The sequence below is a fragment of the Lingula anatina genome, chromosome 1, assembly GCF_051362555.1.
Source record: "Lingula anatina isolate TDL-2025a chromosome 1, LinAna3.0, whole genome shotgun sequence".
Taxonomy (NCBI): Eukaryota; Metazoa; Brachiopoda; class Lingulata; order Lingulida; family Lingulidae; genus Lingula; species Lingula anatina.
Window position 1 is genome coordinate 10471012 of NC_141767.1, and position 24203 is coordinate 10495214.

Genomic DNA, 24203 nt, shown 5'->3' on the forward strand with positions numbered 1-24203 from the left:
TCCATTCACAACCAAACCATCACAAGTGAATTTACTCTTATACATAACTACTTGAGATCTGCCAAGTGAGCCTCACCAAGCAGTTTTGCTCCATTTATGCCCCTAACAGTCACCTTGCTGGGTCTCACCAGTAACCCATGATTCATTTTACAGTGAAAATATCTTTTTCCATTGACAACTCCATCATTCTTGCCCTTGGGTGTTCTTAGTTCAACGCCAAGCCAGACACCATCAGCAAAATCTGTTGGACCAATGTAGCGAATGATGCCTGAAACAAAAGTTAAGACCAATAAATGTAACCAGTGTTAAAAAGTCTTTCAGCATATCATATCATATCTGCAAACATGATTTTGGATTCAGCTTTTTAGTTAATATCATGTCAAATCTATTCCGTGATCACAAAGAATAATGAAAAATGTATATGACTAATGAAATATTTTGACATCAATGAACACAAATTCTATTGCTAAATGAAAATACCTAGTTCATTGTTGCAGAAGACACTCATTCCTTCTGTCAGACGAAATTCCCCTGTTGTTGCGTTGTTTAGAGATACTCTCTTTTGTGTACCTGCACTTCGGGGACTAAATAAAAAATAAACATAGACATAATCTTCACTTTAAAATTAAACCATACATCTTAAAGTATCCATTTTATCCTAAGTGTTTGAAAATGTAACATCCTTCAATGGTCTTTATTCTTTATGTCACAAAGCTAAATTAATTACAGCAATATTTTCTTTTTAATTAAAATTTTTCATAACAGCAGCATTAAAAAATGTCTCAGAGAGCAATTTAACTGCCAAGTGATTTCTGAAGTCTATCTCAAATGTGTACTCAGTTGACTGAAACAGATGCTAAATAACCATTATCAGCTAAATAAGTGCCTCCAATCTAAATACACCAAGCTTTATAAATGCTTTATTAAAAATCAAATTCTGTTATAGTTATATGAAATGGGTTATCTCACAACATTACTAAGAAGTGCACTCAACAAGGTGTCAATTGTTAGTGTGTTTAACTGCTGGGCTCATGGGAAAAGAATGTGGATGAAATATTGCCCTGAATGTGATCAGTTTTGCCTTCTGATCAGTAAGCAATATCTGTAGAAATAATGACAGAGTTGTCCATGTCAACCTATATTCAATTTGAACCTAGCCTAATAAAACTATTATTCAATAACCACACCAAAATAACTTGCAAAAACAAAACAAACTTATATGAGGAATGCAAAACAATATAACAAAACAAACCACACCATCACTGAAAGAAATGGAATATTGAACTTATAAAGTTTGTGTATAAGAACGGCTGCAAATGCACTAATGATGACCTCCTGTGCTGGTCTTACCGCTGATACCGAGGACTAAACTTTGATCTAGATGACCTTGATGACCTTGAAGACCAAGCTGGACTGGACATGCTTTTGTGAGATGAAATAATGAGTAGAGGAGGCAGCACAATACAAGCATAACATGTGGCAGGTTAGTTGTGACACAACAAATGGCAAAGGGGAAGTAATGAAGATGCTTTTGCAAATAGCATTTCATATCTGCACCATTCAGTGATTCATTTAACTTAAAGCAGTCAAAATTTGGTGAATTAAAGACACTGGACATACAAAAGCTAATAAATTTTTCAAAGCTGTAGCATTTAGCAGTGTGTCAGCAACACACTGACTTTTACTTTAAGAAACAGCACTGTTAACAATGTCATGGTAAGAGTAAAATGCTCTGTCTGCAAAACAGACTGCCAACTATTATGACGGACATTTATCTATATATTTATTAATATTAAGTTTTTCCTTTTTCACAAAATGAGAAAAGAAACAAAGATATGTATTTCACACAATACTATGTACTAAAGAGAACACAATGACTTTTACTTTTACAATATTTAGAAAAAGTGCATCGGCACAAGCACCATACTTTGTAAATTAGTATCTATGCAAAGCAAAACATCTTAGACAAGCAAAATGTGACTAAAGACAGAACTATATAGTCTTACCGACTAACTGGTGTTCTAGACCTGGGAGTCCCAATACTTGCTATGCTAGACTGGCTGCCACTGCGACTACGTTGACCCTCTTAAAGAAATATTTTCTCAATATAAATCTGAGGATACACTGTACGTCAACTGAACTTAAACAAAACAAATACATAATCAAATAAAATAACAAAATAGAAATAATGAAAAATAACTTCCATTTATTATCACTTACACAAAATACCATATGCTTAAGATTTAATCCATAGCACAACTTAATCAATCCAAGAAATAAAATTTTATTGCATCTAAACGCATTTAATTTGAAATTACAGCCAGTTATCTATTTGTCAAATGTATTTCTAAGTTACTAGCAATTATGCTTTCAGACCATATAGAAATATGCTCACCATTCAGTGCAAAAGTTCCCCCTAAGGAATCCAGTGATTCTGTGGAACCCATGTAGGCTGGAACTCTGAAATAGAAAAATTAAACATAAACCATTTCACATATCCAATTTCTTTTTTTTTTTTAACTCGGGATGGGTGAATTTTTTGTATTTTATCATTTATCATTAATTATCATTATGACTTAAAGATACCAATGATAACAGTGCAGATTTACATACATAAGTATAAATTTCAGATAATGCATGCAGATTCATAATTTTTACAGAAAGATAATAAGAAATGCTCTAGATATATCTAAGTAAATGAATGAATGACTGAAAAAGGTGCAGTTCACATGCAGCATTAAGGGAAAGTATTGAATTTTGTATAAAGGTTTTTGTATAAAAAAACTCAGCCCTTTGTTTATAAGTGCACTACTGATACAGCATATGACTTATTGTGCAGTTTGACTTTTTTTTACTATTTTGTCAGAAAAAAGTTCATGGCCTACTTTTGGACCCTGCTACTTGGGGCAAAGACTCCATGCTTTGGCTTGCAAGTGAAGTATCTGTCCCCATTCACCGACCCATCATTCTTCCCTGCTGGCCTGTCCAGTTCTATTCCATACCAGGTCCCTAAAATACATGACCATGCAAGTGATGGACTGGGCCTGCACAAATGTGTAAATGTTTCTTTATTATACAAAAAGGTTTAAATAGCTGGACATGCCTTGTCAGTTCATCTGTTTCTCATGGCATTCATATGTACATACATGGGCATCAGCAATTAAAATAAGAATGAAAATCAGTTCTGGCTAATTTTCAAGTACTTTTATCTGTTAACAATGCTGCATTCCATATGTAACACCTATATCACAGTATCAAACTTTTATCCACACCAACATGCAAGCCTGTTTATGGTTTATAAACATCTGTGCAGTAGAAAACACAAGAAGCCACTGACACCAGATGCAGTCTGCAATGACCTGCAGAAAATCTCTCACCCTGCTACAATATTAACCAATGAACATCACATTTACTACTGCCACAACAGAGGGACCATGGCATTGCACACTAACAAAATCAGGAGAATGGCATAATCATAGGTACTGTCCACCATGTACAACAGGCATGCTGTGCACACAACTGATGTGATAAAATTCTATGAAGCAAAATGCATGTGGTATACAGTTTCCATTTCCTCTATCACTTCCCATGCAAAAAGACATAGTTTATATCCAACAATATATATGTATGTATGAACAATGTGAGGCACAATTGGTATCTCTACTCCAATGTACAGACACATAAAATTACCTTTTGGTTCTGTTCGTTTACTTTCATTTGGTTCACCTATATCTATATCTACTGCATACCACACTACAAATGAGTCAATGCATGTAAAATTGCTACATTGCCCACAAAATAATCACAAAAGATTGAAAATATCAAAACATAGAAATGAAAATGAAATGTCAAGTCTTCTTTCAGTATACTGAAGTTTAACAGTAGATGTAAAAAAATGAAAAAATCCACTCATTACATAAAGATATAGTTCAGATAAATGTTAGTGTAAGCAAAAGCTGAGGTTAATAAGTGTTCCTGTGGAAACATGAGAATATAAATAATTTGCATTCAACAACAAATTTCTAACTTCACAAAGAAGAGATTGAATACAACTACCAAAGGCAAGTATGTAACTCTTCTGCAAGGTACAAACCAACTGCTTCTTGGTGTTTACTTGTTGAGGTACATTGCCAAGGAAAATTGTATACATTTACCTGGTGCAAACTTGGTTTCTCCAACATATCTGACAGTGCCCTTTCTCTGTCCTGCCACTATCACCCTGTCATCTAACTCTGCTTCACCTCCTTCTGATGGTGTTCCAGATCTGGACTTGGTCTTTAAGCCTGTAAATACATTATAATAAGAGCTTAGTCAATTTGTAATGTTAATAAGACCGTGTCTAGGAATGATGCACATAATAGATACATCAAAGCATTGTGAACCAGCTTCTGCAGTGTGCCCAACATCAACTGTTACCCGTCATGTCAGACTTACCTGGGTCAAAGTCAGCTGTAACAGTAACACAAGACAATTTGTAAGGGTTGGAAATTCATAATGTGTACGTGCATCAATGTATGCATGTATGTATGTATGTATGCATGAGTAAACAAACTTAACCTACATTACACGAGATATTTATCAACAGTATCTTATGATAAGTCTGGTTTATATAGTTCATAATTACCTGTATCAATCTTAGATGTTACCCTTGACAGATCTGGAGTACCATAGTTGATATTTTTCTTGCCTGGTGTAAGGCGACCACTTCTTGGAGTGGTAACTCCTGGTTTTGAGATTTTTGAAATTGGTGCAAATATACCTAGTAAAAAAAATAATAGAATTTTCAATCTTGTATAACCATCCAGTTTTTTCTCAGCTAGATTAAAGTACCAAATAAACTTCCAACCAAAAATACATACATACTGCAATAGGAGTAATTATCCAAAAATATCTAACAGAAATATTTACCATGCTTAGGTGAACACTTGAAATATGAGATTCCTCCTACACTTCCATCATTCTTTCCCTCTGCCTCCTCTAACTCAATACCAGCCCAAATCCCTGTGGCAAACTCTGCTGGACCGCAGTATCTTAGGAAGCCAGTCTGAAATCATCAGGCAAAAAACAAAAATTGAAAAGATATAAGGAACTTGGCCTGCATTTTAAGACAATAAATAATCTTGGTGGATTTAAAGTAAGTGACAACACTGCTTCCCAGTTACTGTGGCTACGGTGCAAAAGGTTCAGTTTCCATTCCCACACCACAAATATAGATGATGGAAATCTGTAAAGGATTTACTGTATTTGTATATAAAAACTGGACAATATACAAGTGGTGGACTCTGTAGACCACTGTATCTGAGATAGCTAGTTTGAACTTTTTACTGAAATTCCAGTCAAAACCCAAGTGGCATATCCTACTTGACTGGTGCCTAGAGGTAATTTATGATGAATAATAAATCATGAAATATTAAAAAATACACCACTAACTTGTCCCATCTTAAATCACAACAGGACTGCAGTGCCACCTATTGTCTATCTCACCTTGACTCCTCCTACTACAATCTTATCCCCAATCTTCAATCCCATTGCTTGCAAAGTAACTTTGCTCTGTATGCTGTCATAGTTTGGAGGTGGTAGTTTGGGTAATGTGGGCTCTGCCTCCATCAACATCTTCCTTAGCTTCAGTGCTTTCTTCCCTAACTCTTGGTTGCCATCCAGAGAGCTCAGTTCAGGGATACATTCTAGACATACAGTTATATAGTTTAAGTTGGGATGTTACATAGATATGATAATTTTTAGCAAAAAAAAAAACTTTGCAATTAACTTTTTGATACTTGCACGAGGAAAAATGGTCAGATTATGGGCAATTTCAAACTATTTCTCCCACTGTAATATACTGAAATATATTTTTCTTAATCAAAACTTTTATTAATACATATTCCTGCCAATTTACTTTGAGAGAGTTAAAAAGATGTGTAATTTTGGGGGGATACACTGCATAATGGTCCTCACCAGTATTTTCACTCTAATTTTCAACTTTCAGTGATTGATTGTAATGAACTCTAAACAGCAGTTTAAAGATTAGGTAAAAAAGTGGGTGTAACAAAGTTAAAGTTTCTTCAAAAATAGACAAACAGAGTAATTTGCACTCTAATATTCCATTGTAACTCTGAGTGCACAACACAGCTAACAAGATTCTTTGATGGTTTACCAACAAATATTTTCCTTGAAAACTAGGTGCACATATTGCTACAGAACAAGGTTGCCCTCAGGTGTCCCTACCAATGGCTGTCCTCCCCAGACTGTCCTTAGCCTGAGGATTGGCTCCATGCTCCAGGAGAACACCAGCAGAGTCCAGGGACAGGTTGGTGGCCGCAACGTGCAGAGGTGTGCCCTGCTCAAACTCTGCACAAAGGTTGTCCACATCTGGAATATGTACGGTAATGACTTTAAAATTTCAAACACCACATTTATTCTAACATCTTATTTAGTTTACAAAGATTTATTGTTTTTATTCACTATAATAAAATGCATTTTCTGGTACAGAGCCAACTTACTTTTATGGTGATGTCTCTTTATTTTGGACTGTTTTAGGTGAATATGTCTGAGTTAAGCAAACACAAGACTGCAAGTATCGGTAATCCATGCTTGGAGAAAAAAAAAAAAAAAACACGCACACATACACACACACACACATTACCCAAAGCCTTTGATGCCTCCAGTAATATTTTCACTACAGGTGCCACATCAAAGTAGACTGCATAGTGTAAAGCTGTCATAGCTGTCCAGCGACATCTAATGTTTGTATCTGCCCCTTTGTCCAGCAGGTAGTTGACCACACTGCAGGCTACCTTGACGTCCCCTATGCCACTTGTCCCTGACTTGGCAGCATAATGAAGCAGGGTCATATCAGTCAAGCCATCATGGTCATTAATGTTGGCTCCCCTTTTTATAATCTGAATAAAAAAAATTTTTTACATTATTTAAGGTTTATTTTATACAGACAAATAATAATAATAATAATTCAGTTACACTGTATCTCTGTAGTGAAGCATAATCTTACAAACTGAAATACATGCATACTATCTGTCATTATCAAAGAATTCCATACGTATTATGCCTAAATCTTAATGAAATTCTATGGATCGAGGTTGTGAGAACCAAACCAACACCTTGAAGTGACTCACAGCATCCATAATTCAAGATATCACCAGCTGATTTCTTATTTCTCCATTTGTAACTAGAAATATTGATATCCATTGTAATACATGTCAGTTTCTATACAGATTTATGTATATGCAAATCTTGATGGTATTCTTTTAACATTTTGCTTATAAAATATCTGCTCATTTACATATATGTTTTGTACATTTATACTGTACATGCATGCTACATACACAGAAATACATGTAGGTCTGTATGTACAAGGAATTTGCATCCAGTTCATACAATAATCATACTTTTTTATTAAGAAAATTAGAAAAAATTGACACTCTGAACATAATACAATGTTACCAACTTTATTTGTCTGTTTAAAAGTAAGTTCTAGCTACTATACAGAGCACCATACAGTGTATATGGAATTTTATGCTTAGATGTCCTTTCTTTACACCTTTTTTGATGTGTACTAGTAAGTCAAACCCTACTTGTTGAAACAACTTGACACTTTTGATACCATTGCAAAGCAGTCAACCATCATAAAATAGAGTGGATTATGCACTTCAAAAAAGTAGGTACATTTTAATAATCATATCATGTACAAGAATGCATACAAATGTAGGTATAGTGTTCTAGTATTATACTGCACCTCTTTGATAAACAACTCCACATTCTGTTGTGTTTGCGGAGTCCATTGTCTGAGAATAGCAAATATCTCTGCTATGGTTGTTGCTGGGTTCATCACCACATCCAGGCACCCTGGACAACTGGGGTCAAAGAATACCATTTCCTGCTTCTGGCATGCCTCACAGAGTGGGGGCTCCACAGCAGGATGGATCATTGGCTTTTCCCGTGGTGAAATGCAGAAATCATTGTTATTGTCGTTGTCAGTATCAGCACCATTATCAATGTGCTGGTCTTCGTCTTCAAGGGCCATCTCTAGAAAACAAAAAGAAAGAAATATTTTAGAATCAGGTTCACTCATATGGTAATGCTACTCATAAGAGTTAAGGACCTATCATTTTCAAACACGGAAGACACGTAATGCTCAGCAAAACCGTTGAGTTTGAAAAAGATTGGCGCATAACTTACACTCACACGTTAGGTTAAAGTTGATCTAGTTTTGTTGTTTTGCCCATCAGAGTAGATCGACTAACTGTACACTGTTTACAGTACTAGTACTGTACATGTACTAGTACAGTAGATACATGGACCTACCACTGCCACTAACATCACTGAGGCTTGAATAGATCATCTTTGCACATTAATTAAGTTTCGTGAAATTGGTTTACAAATAAAAAGACAATTCATAATAATACTTACACTACTCAAATATAGAAAATACGTTTATATTTCAACGGAACACACCTGTCGCACATATCAATACATTTCAGCCTCGTTATGAATTTCAAAATGGCTGCGCCCATGCAAAGTTTGCGGCCGTCAAAACAGGTATATTTTTCATATTTTTAACGTAAATTAAGAAACAGTAAATATCTAACAATATATATCATAATAATAAATTGTCTTTGTGGATATGAAAAAGTCCAATCAATGTGTTTTTATACTCAGTAACCCACGAAAACGAATACGGTTACTCTCAAGGACAACCGATAACGTTAACATACTGTATAATTTGATAGTAAATGTAAATATAAATGGTTTGTCTTCTGTTGCAGGTGGCATTCAAGATTAATGGGCATCAAACAGATATTTCATGCACAGACTTTCAGAACAGATTGTTTCTTGTTATCACACAGTTACAGAAAATCGGCACTTTGGTGTGTGGCTTGATTATGTACTGTACATTATTTGTTTAATTATCTTTTATGAATTAGAATGTATATTAAAATAACCTAGTGGTAAATCAGCATTAAAAGTTTGAAATATGTTGTTTTAATTATATAATTTTGTCGTATTATACATAACAGTTATATTTATAATTGTATTTCTGGTTTGTTGATTTCAGATCCATCTTTCCAAGGATGTGGTGATGGAGCAGGGTCCCACCCATGTGTACACAACCAAAGTGCTGCTAGGAAAGGATGAGGTATACATCAGTACACACAATTCCAATGCTATTCACAGTATCTTCTTCTAAAAATAATAATAAATGAATAAAATTGATATATAATAATAGGCTAAAAAGATAATAAAAATAAATGTGATAAATAGACAAAAATGTTGTTTTAATACTGTTTAAAATACTTTTTGTAATCTAATTTAACTTTACTTTTTTTTTAAAATACATGCACAGAAAAAGTTTGCTAACTGCAATGCCATATGAATAATTGTATTGATTTATTAATTTTCTAGGAACATTTAAATCTCCTTGCCAGGCGACTTGCAGAGAGGATCCCTATAAACAAACCAATCCTGCTTTCCTTAGCACTTAAAGACACTTCAATCATCACACTAAAAGCTATAGAACAACTCATTGTAGACAATCAAATGTGGGAAGTCAGGTGATAGCTGCTTAGCTTAGCTTGGTGTCAGCCAATGGTAGAGTGCTACTTCAAAAGGAGTTGGATGTAACATAGGACTTCTATCCATATTTCCAAAAATCCAAAACATCCTGTCAGTAAAGGCATTGCTTATTACTTGCAGTGGAGAGGGGCCTTAGAAAGAGGGCAGATAAGACCAATGAGATTGCAAAAATTGTCAGCAGTAGAAGTACCATATTGTTGTGGTAGGGATGACTGATCTTGTGTGGACTTGGCCATGTGTAAAAATCTCAATACACACAACTGTCAGTGGTCATAATAGTCATGCTACCTGTATGTAGAAACTACATAGAATCAGGTTATCGTCAATAGTAAACAAGAGACACTCCTTACAGGTCCCCGAAGGCTATCTGGGATTTTTGAGCCAAATCAAATTTTCCTGGCAAAAAAGTAATTTTCTCCTGCTCCCAAATCAAATCTCTATCCATCCCTGCACTTGGGTTCATGTTTTAGGCCACAATTTGAATGTTTGGCCAGACATCAATACTCTCATGCCTGCCTAAACATTTTAGGAAGTATTGTAACCAGATACTTCTGTAAGAGGGGTTTTATTGTTTTTAAGATCTGAATTTGGAATGACAAGTAGCTTTGCAGGATATATAAACAAGCGAGGTCTTTGGAACTTTTTCAGATACTTATAGAATACCTTTAAGTGAATAATTGTGTCAGAAAGAACTGATCCATTTGAAAAGGTATGAAAATAGAACTTTATGGTAGTTTGCCTTTACATTATCAAAACTACCCTGATGCCATGGAAACTCGAAGGGCATGCATTTTAAGGTTATATCCAAGTTATGAGAAAAATAAACGAGAGGTACCACTTTTATGATATCTTTTTATTGAAATGGTTAAGTAGAAATAGCTCTATAGTGCAATGTATAATGGGTTGCAGATCACATATGGGACTTCAAAATCTAACAAGACAAACAAACAATGGGTAAGGGACTTGATAAACTAACACAAACAAAGAACAAAGACTGGCAAAACAAACAAATATGTAAAAAATGATAATGATGAACAAGGAGTATTTACAGAAATTAAATTTGATTTTTGAAAATGGTAAGTTGGAGATCAGGGCCTGGTTCCAAGTAATTCCCCACACAGCTTTATCACAAATCTTTCATGTACTGTACTTGAAACCAAATTAAGCATTTTAAAACAAAGAACATGTGGCTATTCAAACTGAATATTTTTTTGCCATTTCATATATGGCTTTAAGTAACAACTTATAAAGTTGTCCAAAATACTTTCAAACTGATAAGGTTAACCCCAAAACATGTACAACAGTAACATAATATTTAGTTATGTGGAACTTTAATGTTTTAACTTTTACATTATATTAAAACCTGAATATCACGTATTTCTATGTACATGGCTATATAAAAGTTGTCAAATAGTGCTAAACTGTAAATGCCACACCACAGTTAACTTTCCTAGTATGGGCTCTGAATTACATAAATACATATAACAGTCTCTGAGTTGGTCTTTGAAAACAACCAAGTTGTACTACATTCAAAATATCCATATGTAAGTTTTCTTGTTGGCATGTTGACATTGTTATTACAAAACTTGCCACACCTTCCATTATGAGCAGTTAGCAGGTTGTGGCTATCTACATATGATTGTCAAATTCTTGAGGTATATTTTCATGGTTGGGAATGCAAAGGTCAGGTCAAACAATCCTATCAAGTGAGACAACTTTCACCAAGATAAGTTACACGTGTCATATAACCATAATGCATTTTTTTGGCATATTTTGATAGCAAAAATGGCACTGGGATGATCATCTTAAACAAGGCAGCAAAGCTGTCAAATGTACAGACAAAGAACAGAAAATAAAGGTGCAAATAAGTGAAAAATTAAATTTTCACAAAAAACTGTTAAATTGCCAGAAAAATTTACCAAACAGGCTGCATTGCCTATTGAAGCTGTATGTTAGACCCATGTTTCTTTCCTGTAAGTTTGAGAACAGTAAGTGACATGATTTCCCTTAAATGGTCATCATAGGAGCAGTGCCCAAAATAGGGGTTTCTTCAAATTTTGATGCAACATTACATAATGTTTAACAGCATAATGACAATCAAATGTTATTAATAAAATATTAGTAACATGGACATTCAGAAAATGGGACAAGCAAAAGTCTTCAAGATCATGGAACTTAAACGTCACACCTTGAAAATGCCAATATGTGAAAAATTAAATTTTCACAAAAAACTGCCAAAAAAAAAAAAAAAAAAAAAACCCAAACAGACTGCATTGCCTACTGAAGCTGTATTTTAGTCCCATGTTTCTTTCCTGTAAGTTTGAGAACAGTAAGTGACATGATTTTCCTTAAATGGTCATCATGGAAGCAGTGCCCAAAATAGGGGTTTCTTCAAATTTTGATTCAATATTACATAATGTTTAACAGCTTAATGACCATCAATTTTTAATTATAAAATATTTGTATCACAGATATTCAGAAAATGTGACTAGCAAAGGTCTTCAGGCCCATGGAACTTCAAAGTCACGCCTTGAAAATGCCAAAATGTAAACAAGACAGCACTGTTCTGAAATGGGTTTATTTCCATTTTTAACACTTTTTTAACATAAAACAAAATAAACATTTTACTGCCATTTTTATATGACCAACTAAGAAAATTGATGAGATGGGAAAAGTAGAAATAGAACAGTGTTAAATGTCCAATTTCCTCCATTCTGAGATTCTGAACATAGTGGATGATTGAATCTGACAAACTGCAATGATATGAGTTTATTTCCATTTTTGACACTTTATTACACAATGCATGATAACAAGTTTACCATGTTTTTTACATAATCAACTAACAATGTTGTAAAGATGCAGGAAATATCAAACAAACACTTTTAGGCATCTTATTAGTTAAATAATGAGACTGTTAACATGCCTAATAATTGAATCTGAGGAAATGTGAAAAAAAAACAGTATAACTTCTAAAATAATGGCCCGATTATGCTGATTTTCGAACTCAACCAACGTTTTAGTAAGATTGACCACTCCTGTGAGTATAATTGCAATTGGCCAATCCGTTTTTCTTATATTGTGTTATCAGTGTTGCATTTATATTGAAAATAGTGAAAAAACAGCATAAATTCCCTCAAAATGACCCAATCATGCTGATTTTCGAACTTGACCTGCGTATTATGAATATTCATCAGTTCTGTAAGTTTCAAGTCACAAGGTAAAATGGTTTTCCACTTATCGTGTTATCGGTGCTGCATATATGCTGAAAAAAGTGAAAAAAAACAGCATAAATTCCCTAAAAGTGACCCGATCATGCTGATTTTCGAACTTGACCTGCGTATTATGAATATTCATCAGTTCTGTAAGTTTCAAGTCAAAAGGTAAAATGGTTTTCCACTTATCGTGTTATCGGTGCTGCATATATGCTGAAAAAAGTGAAAAAACAGCATAAATTGCCTAAAAGTGACCAGATCATGCTGATTTTCGAACTTGACCTGCGTATTATGAATATTCATCAGTTCTGCAAGTTTCAAGTCAAAAGGTAAAATGGTTTTCCACTTATCATGTTATCGGTAAAAGTGCACGGCGACGACGGCGACGACAGACGCAGATGATGGCTATATGTACAGACACATCTGTGTCTGTACATAAAAACATCAGTTACTATTATGGAAGACCTGACAAAAATATCAAAGGGCTTAGGACTAACATATTAAATATTAAGTTATTATTCATTGATTCTGACATGACATTCAAGATGATATTATGGTTATGGGAGGTGTGTAATTTGTCTGTTATGGAAGACAACTAAATGTCATATTTGTGGGTGTATGAGATAAATACACAAATATCAACTTTATAAAAACATGAAAAACTATGATATGACTGATTGTGGTAACAAGTATGACACCATTATAATTGGACAAACAGCTCATGGTCAATATGGTTATAGTGAACAAACAGCCTAAACAGCAAATAATTCAGATTGATGCATGGAACTTCATGAGATTCTGATTTAAAATATTCATAAAAATGGTGGTAATGCATTTGTAAAATTATCAAAAATGATTTGCTATCAAACAACGAATATGTACAAAGAAAAAATTTGAAAACATGATTAGGGACAGCAGTCAAAATTTTACATTTTGCTGTAGAAAAAAATTACAAACATATATACAGACAAATAGACATTTTTTTCATGCTCAAGATTTTTTTTTTACAAAAAAGTGAAAAATTGAGAAATTTATGCTGTCTTTAAAGCAGTCTTTGATGATATGCTGTCGATATGTTTTCAAAACCAAACAATCTAAACATGCAATTCTTACAACTTCCACACACAATTACGTGATACAGGTGAAACAAGCCATTATGAACTCTTTTCCAGGGTGTGGCCACTCCTTCACAGCAGCCAAACAATATGTTAATATGTACCGTAGGTCCCTTCAAGTGGTGGAATGTCTGTATTGCAGCAAAGCTTAAGGTACACTGCAGTATATTTACCACCAATCTCTTATGTTTGGCAATTACATGATGAATGACTATCCTTACTATACTCAGGGTAGATGGCCACACGTCTGTTGTCATAACCTGTCAACTTTTTTCATGTTGCTTAGATTGTTCTGCAGAATGCAAATGGACCTAAAGAGACTTGGAAACAAAGGTCGGACATCGGGTTTCTTGCTCCAGCACATCTTCATAATCTCATATACCTCTGCAGGTGTGTTGTCAGGACATGACAAGATTTTCCCTGCTTTTACATACTGCACCACTTCTTCATGTGTCATACCATAATATGGCTGTAATGCGAATGAGAAAATTTCCCAGAGCACCACTCCAAAGGACCAGATATCTGATCTTAGTGAAAACTGATTGTACAATATAGTCTCCAGTGGCATCCAACGAATTGGTATTGCATCACTCTCGTCACCTTTATAGAAATCTATTACAGAATCAATCTGCCTTGCTAATCCAAAATCTGCTATTTTCACAACCATTTCATTCCCCACAAGGCAGTTTCTTGTGGCCAAGTCTCTGTGAACAAAGTTCCTCTCAGATAAGTACACCATTCCAGCCGCTATCTGTTTAGCAATCTCAAGCTGTTGTATATGGTCTAACTTGGGAACATCATTTGTCATAGCTTCGTTGCTCCTTCGCCTAACAATGAAATGATCCGGACTACACGTGCGTAAAAAGTCATTCAGGTCCCCTCTTGCCATATATTCAAACAGTAAACACATAGGCTGGCCTATTGCACACACTCCAATTAATCTTACTATGTTTGGATGGTCAAAGTCTACCATCAGGGATGCTTCTCTTTCAAAATCCCTCCTCATATCATCAGTAGCATCTTCCTTTAACATTTTTACAGCTATCAAAGTCAACTCTTCTCCTTTAACTATATGAGGCGCTTTAGCCTGGAAGACCCGTCCAAATGCTCCTTGGCCAATGTCTTTCATATAAAGTATATTGTTCCTGGGATACTCTAGTGTTTCAAGGTGTGGGTGAAGCATTTCAATAGGACTTCGTCGATGATATGAAATGTTAGCAGGTATATCATTTAGATCTATTTCCACATCTTCTTGTGGAGGTGTATGGTATTTCTGATCCATCCTACGCACAGCAACACAGAAATAGGTGGCCACAAACACGACTAGTATCAGGACAACTCCACCACACAAAGCTCCTATGATGTAGATTGTACTAATGGGCAGAGCAGGCTCCATGACAGGAGACTGGGCACCTTCACTGGCTGGGGAGGTAGCATTCTCTGAAAATGTGAGATAACATTACATTAAACTGTAATAGAACTAATTTAAGATCATAACTTCAAATTAACTGCCACAGAACCCATTTACAATATCAAGCATAAAAGGAGGGAGCATTCTCGGAAAATATGTGATCACATAACTTGACATTAACCATAAAAGATGTACAGCCCCAGAACCTGCACCAAGTCTACAAAAGTATAGCTTCTTCAGTCACTCAGAAACATTCTTGTTTAAAGTTTGAAGAAAAACAGAATGTCTGTGTTCTGGATATCCCAAGAGTAATATTACAAAAGGTTAATACATGCAAGAAAATAAAATCTACAACATTTTGCCTTCCCAAAAGGTACACATTTCAGAAACAACAGTGATGTTTGGGTAATGTTACAGCATCCCTTACCATCACACACAGGAATATCACAGTAATCCCATCGCAATGTCTTATTAACAGTATAGCACCATGGATGTTCCACCTCTCCACCAGGATTGCGACAGTAGTTCTCAGCATTCTGCAACTCCTCAAAGACCTCAGGGACCCTGTTGTGAGTATGTGGTAGCTGAGATGACCACTTCTGACAAATTTTTCCAGATTTTGTAATATTTTTTGTGCCATTGTAGTATTGTCCATTGCCAAAATAGCAATTACCTGGAAATGCAATGTTGACCATTACTTGATTTACAATAAGTGCAATCGATTCCATTAGAAGAAACTAATAGCTGTAAATTACACTGACATTTATGCATATTAAAACCCCAAGTCCTATAAGTCCTTAAGAATGACAACAGATCCACAATTTCATACCACATAAATAATTCAATTAATGACAAGTAAAGAATGATAGGACTTACTAGTAAATTTTTTATTTTTCTTTTCAAACCACTGGATTCTTATGCAGGACTGATTGTTTTTGTGGTATTGAGGCAGGGCAGTGCAGTTTGGAAGACGGAAATGGCCGCGGTTGTGGTAAAAAATGCCCTTCTGCTTATGATCTTCTATCATTTTCCACTCGGTAAAACAGTAGAGATCCTGTACAGCCAGGCAGGTTTCCCTAGAAGAATATGCATGGAAAGAGATATTTGACATGACCAAATTAGATCACTGTAGTGCATAATCATCTGAATATAAGAACAGAGATAAGATCAATATCCGTGCAGTTTGGACTTGGGTTCCTTTAGGAAAATGGGCAAACGGCCAGAGTTGTGATTAATTTTGATAAAATTTTGATTTGAAAATAACTTTTAAGATTCCCTTTAAAAATGAGTCAAAGAAAACTTTATTATTGTCAAATATACGAAATATATATATTTATTTTTTTGCAGACATAGTTTAAAGTTATTATATTCCAAGCATAAAAACCTACATGCAGAGTGGCTTGGGCATGTCAAATTCTTGAGATGTATCACAGTCTGGGAAAGCATAATGGCAGAGCATCTTTTCTGCTGGTCCACGACACAACTTGTCAAAGGGCTCAATCATTTCAAGCCACAGGCCTTTAACAATTTTTTCATTGGTTTCTTCTGGATTCTCAAAGGAAGTGTTAAAAAAGACAGATCTACTTCCGATGTACTTCTTACAAATGGTTCCATTATAATTTGAACAGTAGCCAGGTGGTCTGAAATATGGAAAGATGTGACATCATTATCAATACCAACAGATACAATGAATTGTTGATGTATTTAAAGGTCAACATGATAAATGATTTTCATACAACTGAATTAACAGGACTAAGACTTCGAAATAGTTGACTTGAGCTATTATGTTCATATTTTATCTTTATTGATTTTTTAGGGGGGGGGGGATTCTTGTTCAAAGAATACCAGATGGACTGATAAACGAAGAAGCAGGTGGGATTAAAATAGACCACAAAGGTAAATTATAAAGAGTGCCAGAAAAAAAGCTATTGTTATTTGCTTATCTACAAAAAACTGATCAATATGAGATATAAGTGCACTGCATATATGTGATCATGTACATAATGCATGAAATTAAATGAAGTGCACACTAAATGCTACTTAGGTTTTCAAGCCCAAGAAAGGTGTCAATACATCCTATTGTAAGTAGCAATATTTGTAAAAAATGGTCAAAATAAAATAATTAGGTTGCCCTACAAGCAGCTAGGTAACAAATAAAGCCATCTCAATGTCAACTTACCTTGCTGGTTCTAATTGTGGTTAAAAAAATAAAGACAAAGAACACAATTACAAGCATTAGGCAATGTGTGATATTACAAACATTAATAGTTCTTCCTATTTACATATAGCAATTGTTACACTTACAAAATGAGCCATGCTTTACAGTACACGAAAAGCCAATTCATTTATTAATATTCATACAATAGTTACATTCTTTTAACATTAAGTTTATTCCATCATTAATATGCATATCATATATTACCATACGTCATACACATAATATCAAGTTCATGTATTTTGAATACAGAACCAATCAAACATACCAATTCGTAAAAAGAAAAAAAAGAAGAAGAAAAAACTCACATACTTTGTCTCAACTAAATAGATATTACTGTGCATTTTATTAAATATAGTGACACAGAGTTTATGTATAAACAACTGTTAGAACAGAATAATACTTACCGACTACTGTCACAGTAGCAATCTGTCTCCTCCTTGTGATGCCACCTACATGTTTGTTGAAGGCCTCACACTCAAATGTAGCAGTCTCTGTTGCATTGTATAGGATGTAAGACTTGGTGTATGTATCCCCAGTGTCTTCATCAATGACCTTTATAAAAATAAACATGAATAAATTTATACAAGAAAAACTACTAATGCCAACACTTTACATCGTTCTTAAGAAAAGTCTTTCTCTTTAATCACCAATGTAAACTGCTGAGAGATTTTTCATAATCTAAAATCAAAATTTGTTTTTCATTGAAAATGAAAAGAGAACTAACTTACTGTTGATAAAAAATGTTAAACATTAAAAAAAATTTTGTCTACTTAGCCAAGATGCAAGTTTAAACCATAAGATACTGACTTCTGCATGTCACAAATTGTAGGGGGAAAAAATCACCCTGAGGTCTAACAGTTTGACTTACAGAAGAATGTGGTTGTGGGACATCAAAATCCTAGTCACGTCAGTAAGTAATATGTCATCATCATGCAATTATCGATAAAGCCAATCATTAAATTGTAAGTACATGAAGAAAAATAGTATTATTGTGGGTCACAAAAGAAAGAAGAAAAAAATTTATCACAGATCTTCCTTTGGGGACCTAGTAACAGAACTAGTGGATTTAAGAGATACATTGTTTTCCTGATGAAAAAAAATTCAAATCGGTCAATGCCATTGCAGTCATAACTGTTTAAGGCGACAAGTTTTCCTAAGGGCATCAGAATTAACCTTGTTTAACATAGCTGAAATGAATGAAAGCACAAGGTCAGCAGATGTATAATGCAGGGATCTACAGCAGAGAGGAAAAAACGATGATAGCCTACAACATGCAGACTAAGTGCTGGTTCATTCAGCAAACTGATCTGCAGAACAATATGGAAGTTCTTGCATTATATGATGCTGAGTTTTTATTTCACAATAATTACCATCTTTCTATAAGTTTTTTTTATCCTATAGACAAAAAGTTAATAGTTAAACAATCAGTCAGAAATTTTCATTATCTCTGCTACAAAAAAAACCCTGCAATTTTGAATTCAACTCAGGGGAGTTGTCCATTCACCTGTTAAACTGACCGCACACACATTAAATACCCATCCCCTTAACCATCCTGCCTACAAAAATAACCTTTGAAAATACAGACTTCATCAGTAGCTTCTTGTAATAACAAGTATCTGGGAGGAATTTATCTCTACTAATATTATTATGACACACATATGCTAACTAACTGGTCTGCTTGACATCAAAAAACACAATAGAATTATTTACCTTGTAAATAATCTACTCAGCTATATTAACATTCACAGCCATTAGGCACTGACTAAACCATTCATTTTTACGCACATGTGCAAGCAAGGGGCAGGCTCAAGGATGAATATTTCCAGATGACAGCAAAACATCTTGAGGAAAACCCACATTTTAGAGAACTTCATTTTTAGCATTAAACAGAAAGGAAGTTTGAATTGGGAACCACACAATGGAGGTATGGCTCTTCAATAAGTGCCACACCCTTTCCTCATATGTATAAAACAGTGAAAAACAGATATGTCAAAGATGCACTAAGTGCACTTAACAATCTTATCATACTGTACTTTGATAGAATTGCAATGAAAGTTAATTTATCCCAAATTTCAATGCTAAAAGAAATGTTCTAGAATCCCCAGTCGTGACATAAACAAGGCAAATCATTATTAAGCAATATATTTATATATATAATAGTGAATACTTACTGGTATACCATTCTTTTGCCACAGAATGTGAGGCATTGGATTACCCACAGTACGGCACTGCAATCGCACAACAGTTCCCCACCACACCTTACGATCCTTTGGTCCATCAACGATTTCAGCTGGGGCTGAAAATTATATCAATTTATGCGCTAATATTCAACATTTACACACTGACAGTATGTTTATCATATATGCAATTGTTTATCCTTAGGGAGAGTTACAGAAAAGTTCCATCACTGGTAACAACATTCCAAATCAGGCCTTCAAAACAGTTATGACACACACAACTAGGGAACATCGATAACAACTAAAAAACCACAATATAACCAGAAAATAAAATAGTTTTGGAGTTCATGTCAATGTCCCCTGGTTGTGTACTGTAACTGTTTGGGAAGCCTGTTAAGAGTATATCATATAAGAGAATGATTACAAACATTTTTGAAGTGCTGATTAACAACAAGAAAGACTCAGTAACAGGCTATTTTTGTTGCATAGAATTACTGTACTATATATATCACACTCACATGCACGCACAAAGACACTGCAGAATATGTTATATCTTATGCAATCTCTATCTATCTAATATGCCTAAAATAATTTTCATTTTGGTCAAGTGGATTTTTTTTCAGTCAATTAAATTTGAGGACAGAAGTACTCCATGTTTTTTCTTTTTCTTTCAAAAAAGTCTTGCGCATATATGGAAAACACCTTTCACTCATAGTCACTAAATAGAGCTCTGCAAAAGGGTTCTCCAACAAAAGTGGCCAAGAATTAAATAGCTCAAAAACTGAAAATGCATGTACTCCAAAATGCTTCACCCCTACAGATCAGGGAAGAGCTTACTTAAGAGGAACAAGGTTGCATTGTTTAATAAGCAGAGCCATCGGGATCCAGGGAGAGTCTTGACCTGACTGGAACAAGTCCTGGGGTAATCTAGGCCTCTGTTTACCTAACTGCATGCACTCAATCCCAGCCCTAGTGTACTTCTCCTCTCCCATTGTTGCTTCCTTTCACTGTTCTTGGCAGGTAAATAAATGCTTACATTAACGGGTTTGAGGGAGGTGCTATTAATTAATCTAATGCTTTAACATGTTTTATATGCTTGGTTTAGAGAGACTGGGATGAAACCTTTTACACCTCAATAATATTAGCAAAAAGGCTACTCATTATGCATCACAGTCATGTAGAAAGGGAAGAAGTGGGGTAGGGAAGGGTGGAAGCAGGCAGCTATTGGGCAATGGTTCAGTTGACAATGATGCAAATGTAACTTCTAGTTCAACTGTGAACAAATTTACACCTCTCTTAATATTTTTGCACACTGCTGGATTTGATTGAATTAAAAAATACATATCTTCATTTTTGTCTCAAAACTTTAATTTTTAATTTTAATTATAAGTCAACAAGGGTTTTCTTCTAGCTTGAAATTAAGGAATTTCTTTATGAAAGGAGTAAATTTATAAATTTTTGTGAATTGAACATTTTGGTTTTGATAATCTTGACTTTGCGAATTAATGATCACCAAAAGATAAAAATCACATGTAATGTATTAATGACATTCACACAACACTTTTTCGGTAATATTGAAATTTCAATTTCTTACTTGGCGAGATAGTAATCTTGCATAGTCGAGTTATAGTTGGCCAAGGATGATTCAAAATCTGAATTGATTTTAATTTGGTCTAAGCCGATTTAAAATCTGATTGGATTTCAATATTGATTGCGACATGTATTCGTGTATTTTTTGGTGATTTTAATCACAGGAATCATGTAAGACAATATGAATTGATATTTCAGGAAGATTTGTAACAGTATACACTACCTGGGGTACCAAGTGCTTGAACAGAACTATTTACTGACAGAGTCTTCATATTTGAGAATTCTTGAGCTTTATTCTATTGCTATAAGTATTCAGAAATATAAGCAATTTGTACAAATTATTTTCTGTTGTGTAGATTTGATGTGACCATGTCTCATCAAAACCTTACCTTGAACCAACACGAGAACATATGGAGAGTAAACCTCTCCTTGTCTGTTGGAGGCCAAGCATCTATACCAGCCAGTATCACGGAGGGAGAGATGGCGGATTTTGAGTGTTCCTGATGGCAGGATCCTATATTTGGAGCCAAAGTTGTGAAGAAAAGTTCCATTTTTCTGCCATGAGTAGCGTACTGTAGAGTTCCCTGTAGCAGCACAGCGAAGGGTGAGCTGGGAGACAGAGGTGATCAAAACAGTTCTGTTCTGGGGTGAGGTAGTTATCACTGGACCTAAAATTGGAGCAAAATCAAAATTATTAGTTCACGCCACTTACTCATTGGTACATTTTAAGTTTTACACCCAACTTGTTTAACTGCCTGGTTATGTGAAGCAAAATGTTTTAATGATTAAAAAATGATAATAATAAAACAAATCAAAATAAAATTCATAAATTAAAGGCAAAATTTACATAATTAAAAACAGCAGATTCCACGATGTAAAAGAAGTCAACGCAGGCCTGTAAAACACCAATGTTACATTATAACCAAACTTAATGCAGCCATCTTATAGACCATACAGAGAGAAATTATGCATGCAACATGAACACTGGCAACACTGAGCACCTAATGAGAACTTATTGAGATAAAATCTGCCATTTTGCAACAGTTTAATGATTAATAATTGTTTTGATTTTAAAAAATAGAAAATAAAGAAAGGTGCATCAAATTGTGTTAACTACACAAATGAAAAAAAAAAAAAAAGAACCGATTTCTTTTTTTTTGATAAACTACATTTCACTTATTAATTCTCAATATTTCTTGAAGCATTCATCTAAGATCTGGAAAGGATGTTATTGCCTTTTTTCTTCTTTTTTCATTTTTTTGTCCCAGCAATTGACGTCGACAGCATGCTGACAGCATGATGCAAAAAAATAGCAATCATTATACTCTTGTGAGCTTGGCGTCACTTACACTGGTAATAAACTTCAAACTGATATCCTTGTTGCCCTGTAAACAAGTGACATTTGCTCTGAGCACTGACCCCCCCTCAAATCTATTTAGCTGCTTATAACCTTAGGGATAATATAATACAAAACATGACATACACAAGTTACCAGCCCTCATCTTTACCATAAATACTAATTACTATTACTTGATCCATGACAAACTTTCCACCACTTAAGAAGACTCTCAAAAGAATTATCTAGTTCAAGACTGCTGACTCTTTTGTGACTGTAACTGGCAAAGTTTTTTTAGTGAATAGGAGCAGCATTTTATGGCAATACATAAGGGTAATCTGTCTCACTCATCTTAATTTGTAAAAATAAAAAAAAAAATAAAAAAAAAATTCTGACTGGCCATGGGGCACTTGGCAACACGTCCACCCTTGTGCCAACTGGCCTCAGACAATTTTCTTTGTTATAAATCTTACATAAAGAAGAAAAAAAGAGGCAACAAAAATTCAAAAGAATTTCACTGCAGACATTTTTTATGACAAAACAGGGTTAGACCACTGGTCTACCTTTAACTCTGAGCAAAATATAATTTTCTGAAGTATTCATGAAAATTGTCAAATTGCCTGATGAACATTTTACTAATCTAAGTTTATTTCAAGAATACAAAAATTATTTTAAAATTGAGATAACATGATCAGACTAAATATAAAACTTGAAAAGACAAGTTATACATGGATAGATTTCTATGGACACTTACGCCATCATCGAGGTGCCTTTTTTTTTTAATTCAACTTAAATTTAGAAATTTAATTTTAATCATATGGTCAGTCAGGATCTCTGGACAAGTTTTAAGTTTTATTTCAACAGCTGCTTCTGATTACAACCAAAGTTACATATCAGTTATCAATCAATTACCATACTTGTTAGGTCACAATCATTCAAAATAATGTACTAAAATAAATGGATAAATTATCCAAAAGACTACAGTATTCCATGGTAAGATTTGACCGAAATTCTTTGTAACACTTCTTTATTTAAACAAAAAGCTATAAAATGGATTTTTTACATGAAATAAAATTTACACTTAACGGGCAATAACACCTCTCTCTAAAGTCTTCACACATATTTACAATAATATCTCTCACATAACTTGCAGTGTAGAAAGACAATTGTTCCACCTAAACAACTTGAATATACAAGAAACAAAAAAAGAATACCAAAAAGAGTATTTTTGCTCCCTTGCTTAGATAAATAGGAGTGTCAGGAATGACAGTACAATTCAATGCCAGAGGATAATACACCACTCCTGGGTATTCCATTTTGATTGGTAATATTCAAAGCCTCTCTTCCTAATGATCTGTCTGAGTAATCACTTGTCAACTAAATCAACAAAACCAGATGTTGGAAATGCTAAACGAGTCCTTCTATTTCTTTCTTTTTTAACCACATCTCTTATTTCTGCTGATTTTATAAACGTTCCCAAATGAACAAGTGGTATTCCAAGCTAACAATAACAACTCTTTTTCTTCTTTAGTGAAAAAGCACAACAGTGTTCTTAA

General features: G+C 34.4%; 3 protein-coding genes across 7 annotated transcripts in view; 1 reads left to right on the top strand and 2 right to left on the bottom strand.

Moving 5' to 3' along the window:
- LOC106180930 (CAP-Gly domain-containing linker protein 3-like) lies at positions 1-8536 on the bottom strand. Of its 5 annotated transcripts, none has more exons than XM_087014241.1 (15): positions 8425-8536; positions 7751-8040; positions 6644-6899; positions 6226-6369; positions 5485-5684; positions 4909-5044; positions 4625-4759; positions 4155-4283; positions 3691-3753; positions 2886-3009; positions 2396-2460; positions 2007-2085; positions 1351-1422; positions 481-584; positions 1-268 (listed from the first exon to the last, which is right to left on the bottom strand). In XM_087014241.1, exons 2-15 carry the CDS (start codon positions 8036-8038, stop codon positions 48-50), a joined length of 2016 nt encoding a protein of 671 aa, XP_086870367.1. In that variant the 5' UTR covers positions 8039-8040; positions 8425-8536; the 3' UTR covers positions 1-47. The 5 variants fall into 5 exon arrangements, with proteins under 5 accessions (XP_086870367.1, XP_086870377.1, XP_086870372.1 ...); XM_087014251.1 differs by lacking the exon at positions 8425-8536 and adding an exon at positions 8200-8337; XM_087014246.1 differs by lacking the exon at positions 8425-8536 and adding an exon at positions 8194-8324.
- On the top strand, positions 8410-10431 carry LOC106180950 (proteasome assembly chaperone 3). The gene is made up of 4 exons (XM_013565137.2): positions 8410-8553; positions 8781-8882; positions 9071-9151; positions 9418-10431. The coding sequence occupies exons 1-4, from the start codon at positions 8503-8505 to the stop codon at positions 9568-9570; spliced, it is 387 nt and encodes a 128-aa protein (XP_013420591.1). The 5' UTR covers positions 8410-8502; the 3' UTR covers positions 9571-10431.
- The window catches only part of LOC106180919 (muscle, skeletal receptor tyrosine protein kinase), an 18316-nt gene continuing 4535 nt past the window's right edge, over positions 10423-24203 (bottom strand). The window contains exons 2-9 of the mRNA XM_013565096.2: positions 21701-21979; positions 19716-19840; positions 17949-18096; positions 17506-17515; positions 16715-16966; positions 16203-16402; positions 15754-15999; positions 10423-15355 (exon numbers count right to left, since the gene is read on the bottom strand). Of these exons, the coding sequence (XP_013420550.2) occupies positions 14169-15355; positions 15754-15999; positions 16203-16402; positions 16715-16966; positions 17506-17515; positions 17949-18096; positions 19716-19840; positions 21701-21979 (2447 nt within the window). The 3' untranslated portion in view covers positions 10423-14168. The remainder of the gene's footprint in view (positions 15356-15753; positions 16000-16202; positions 16403-16714; positions 16967-17505; positions 17516-17948; positions 18097-19715; positions 19841-21700; positions 21980-24203) is intronic.

Excerpts from the sequence above, each read along its gene's own strand:
- LOC106180930 (XM_087014241.1), bottom strand. The coding sequence starts at position 8,038 with ATGGCCCTTGAAGACGAAGACCAGCACATTGATAATGGTGCTGATACT. Across the intron at positions 3,010-3,690 it reads TAAACGAACAGAACCAAAAG|GGACCTGGTATGGAATAGAA; the intron begins GTAATTTTATGT and ends CATGTATTTTAG. Across the intron at positions 585-1,350 it reads TTTAGTCCTCGGTATCAGCG|TCCCCGAAGTGCAGGTACAC; the intron begins GTAAGACCAGCA and ends TTTTTTATTTAG.
- LOC106180950 (XM_013565137.2), top strand. The coding sequence starts at position 8,503 with ATGAATTTCAAAATGGCTGCGCCCATGCAAAGTTTGCGGCCGTCAAAA. Across the intron at positions 8,554-8,780 it reads GTTTGCGGCCGTCAAAACAG|GTGGCATTCAAGATTAATGG; the intron begins GTATATTTTTCA and ends CTTCTGTTGCAG. Across the intron at positions 9,152-9,417 it reads TGCTGCTAGGAAAGGATGAG|GAACATTTAAATCTCCTTGC; the intron begins GTATACATCAGT and ends TTAATTTTCTAG.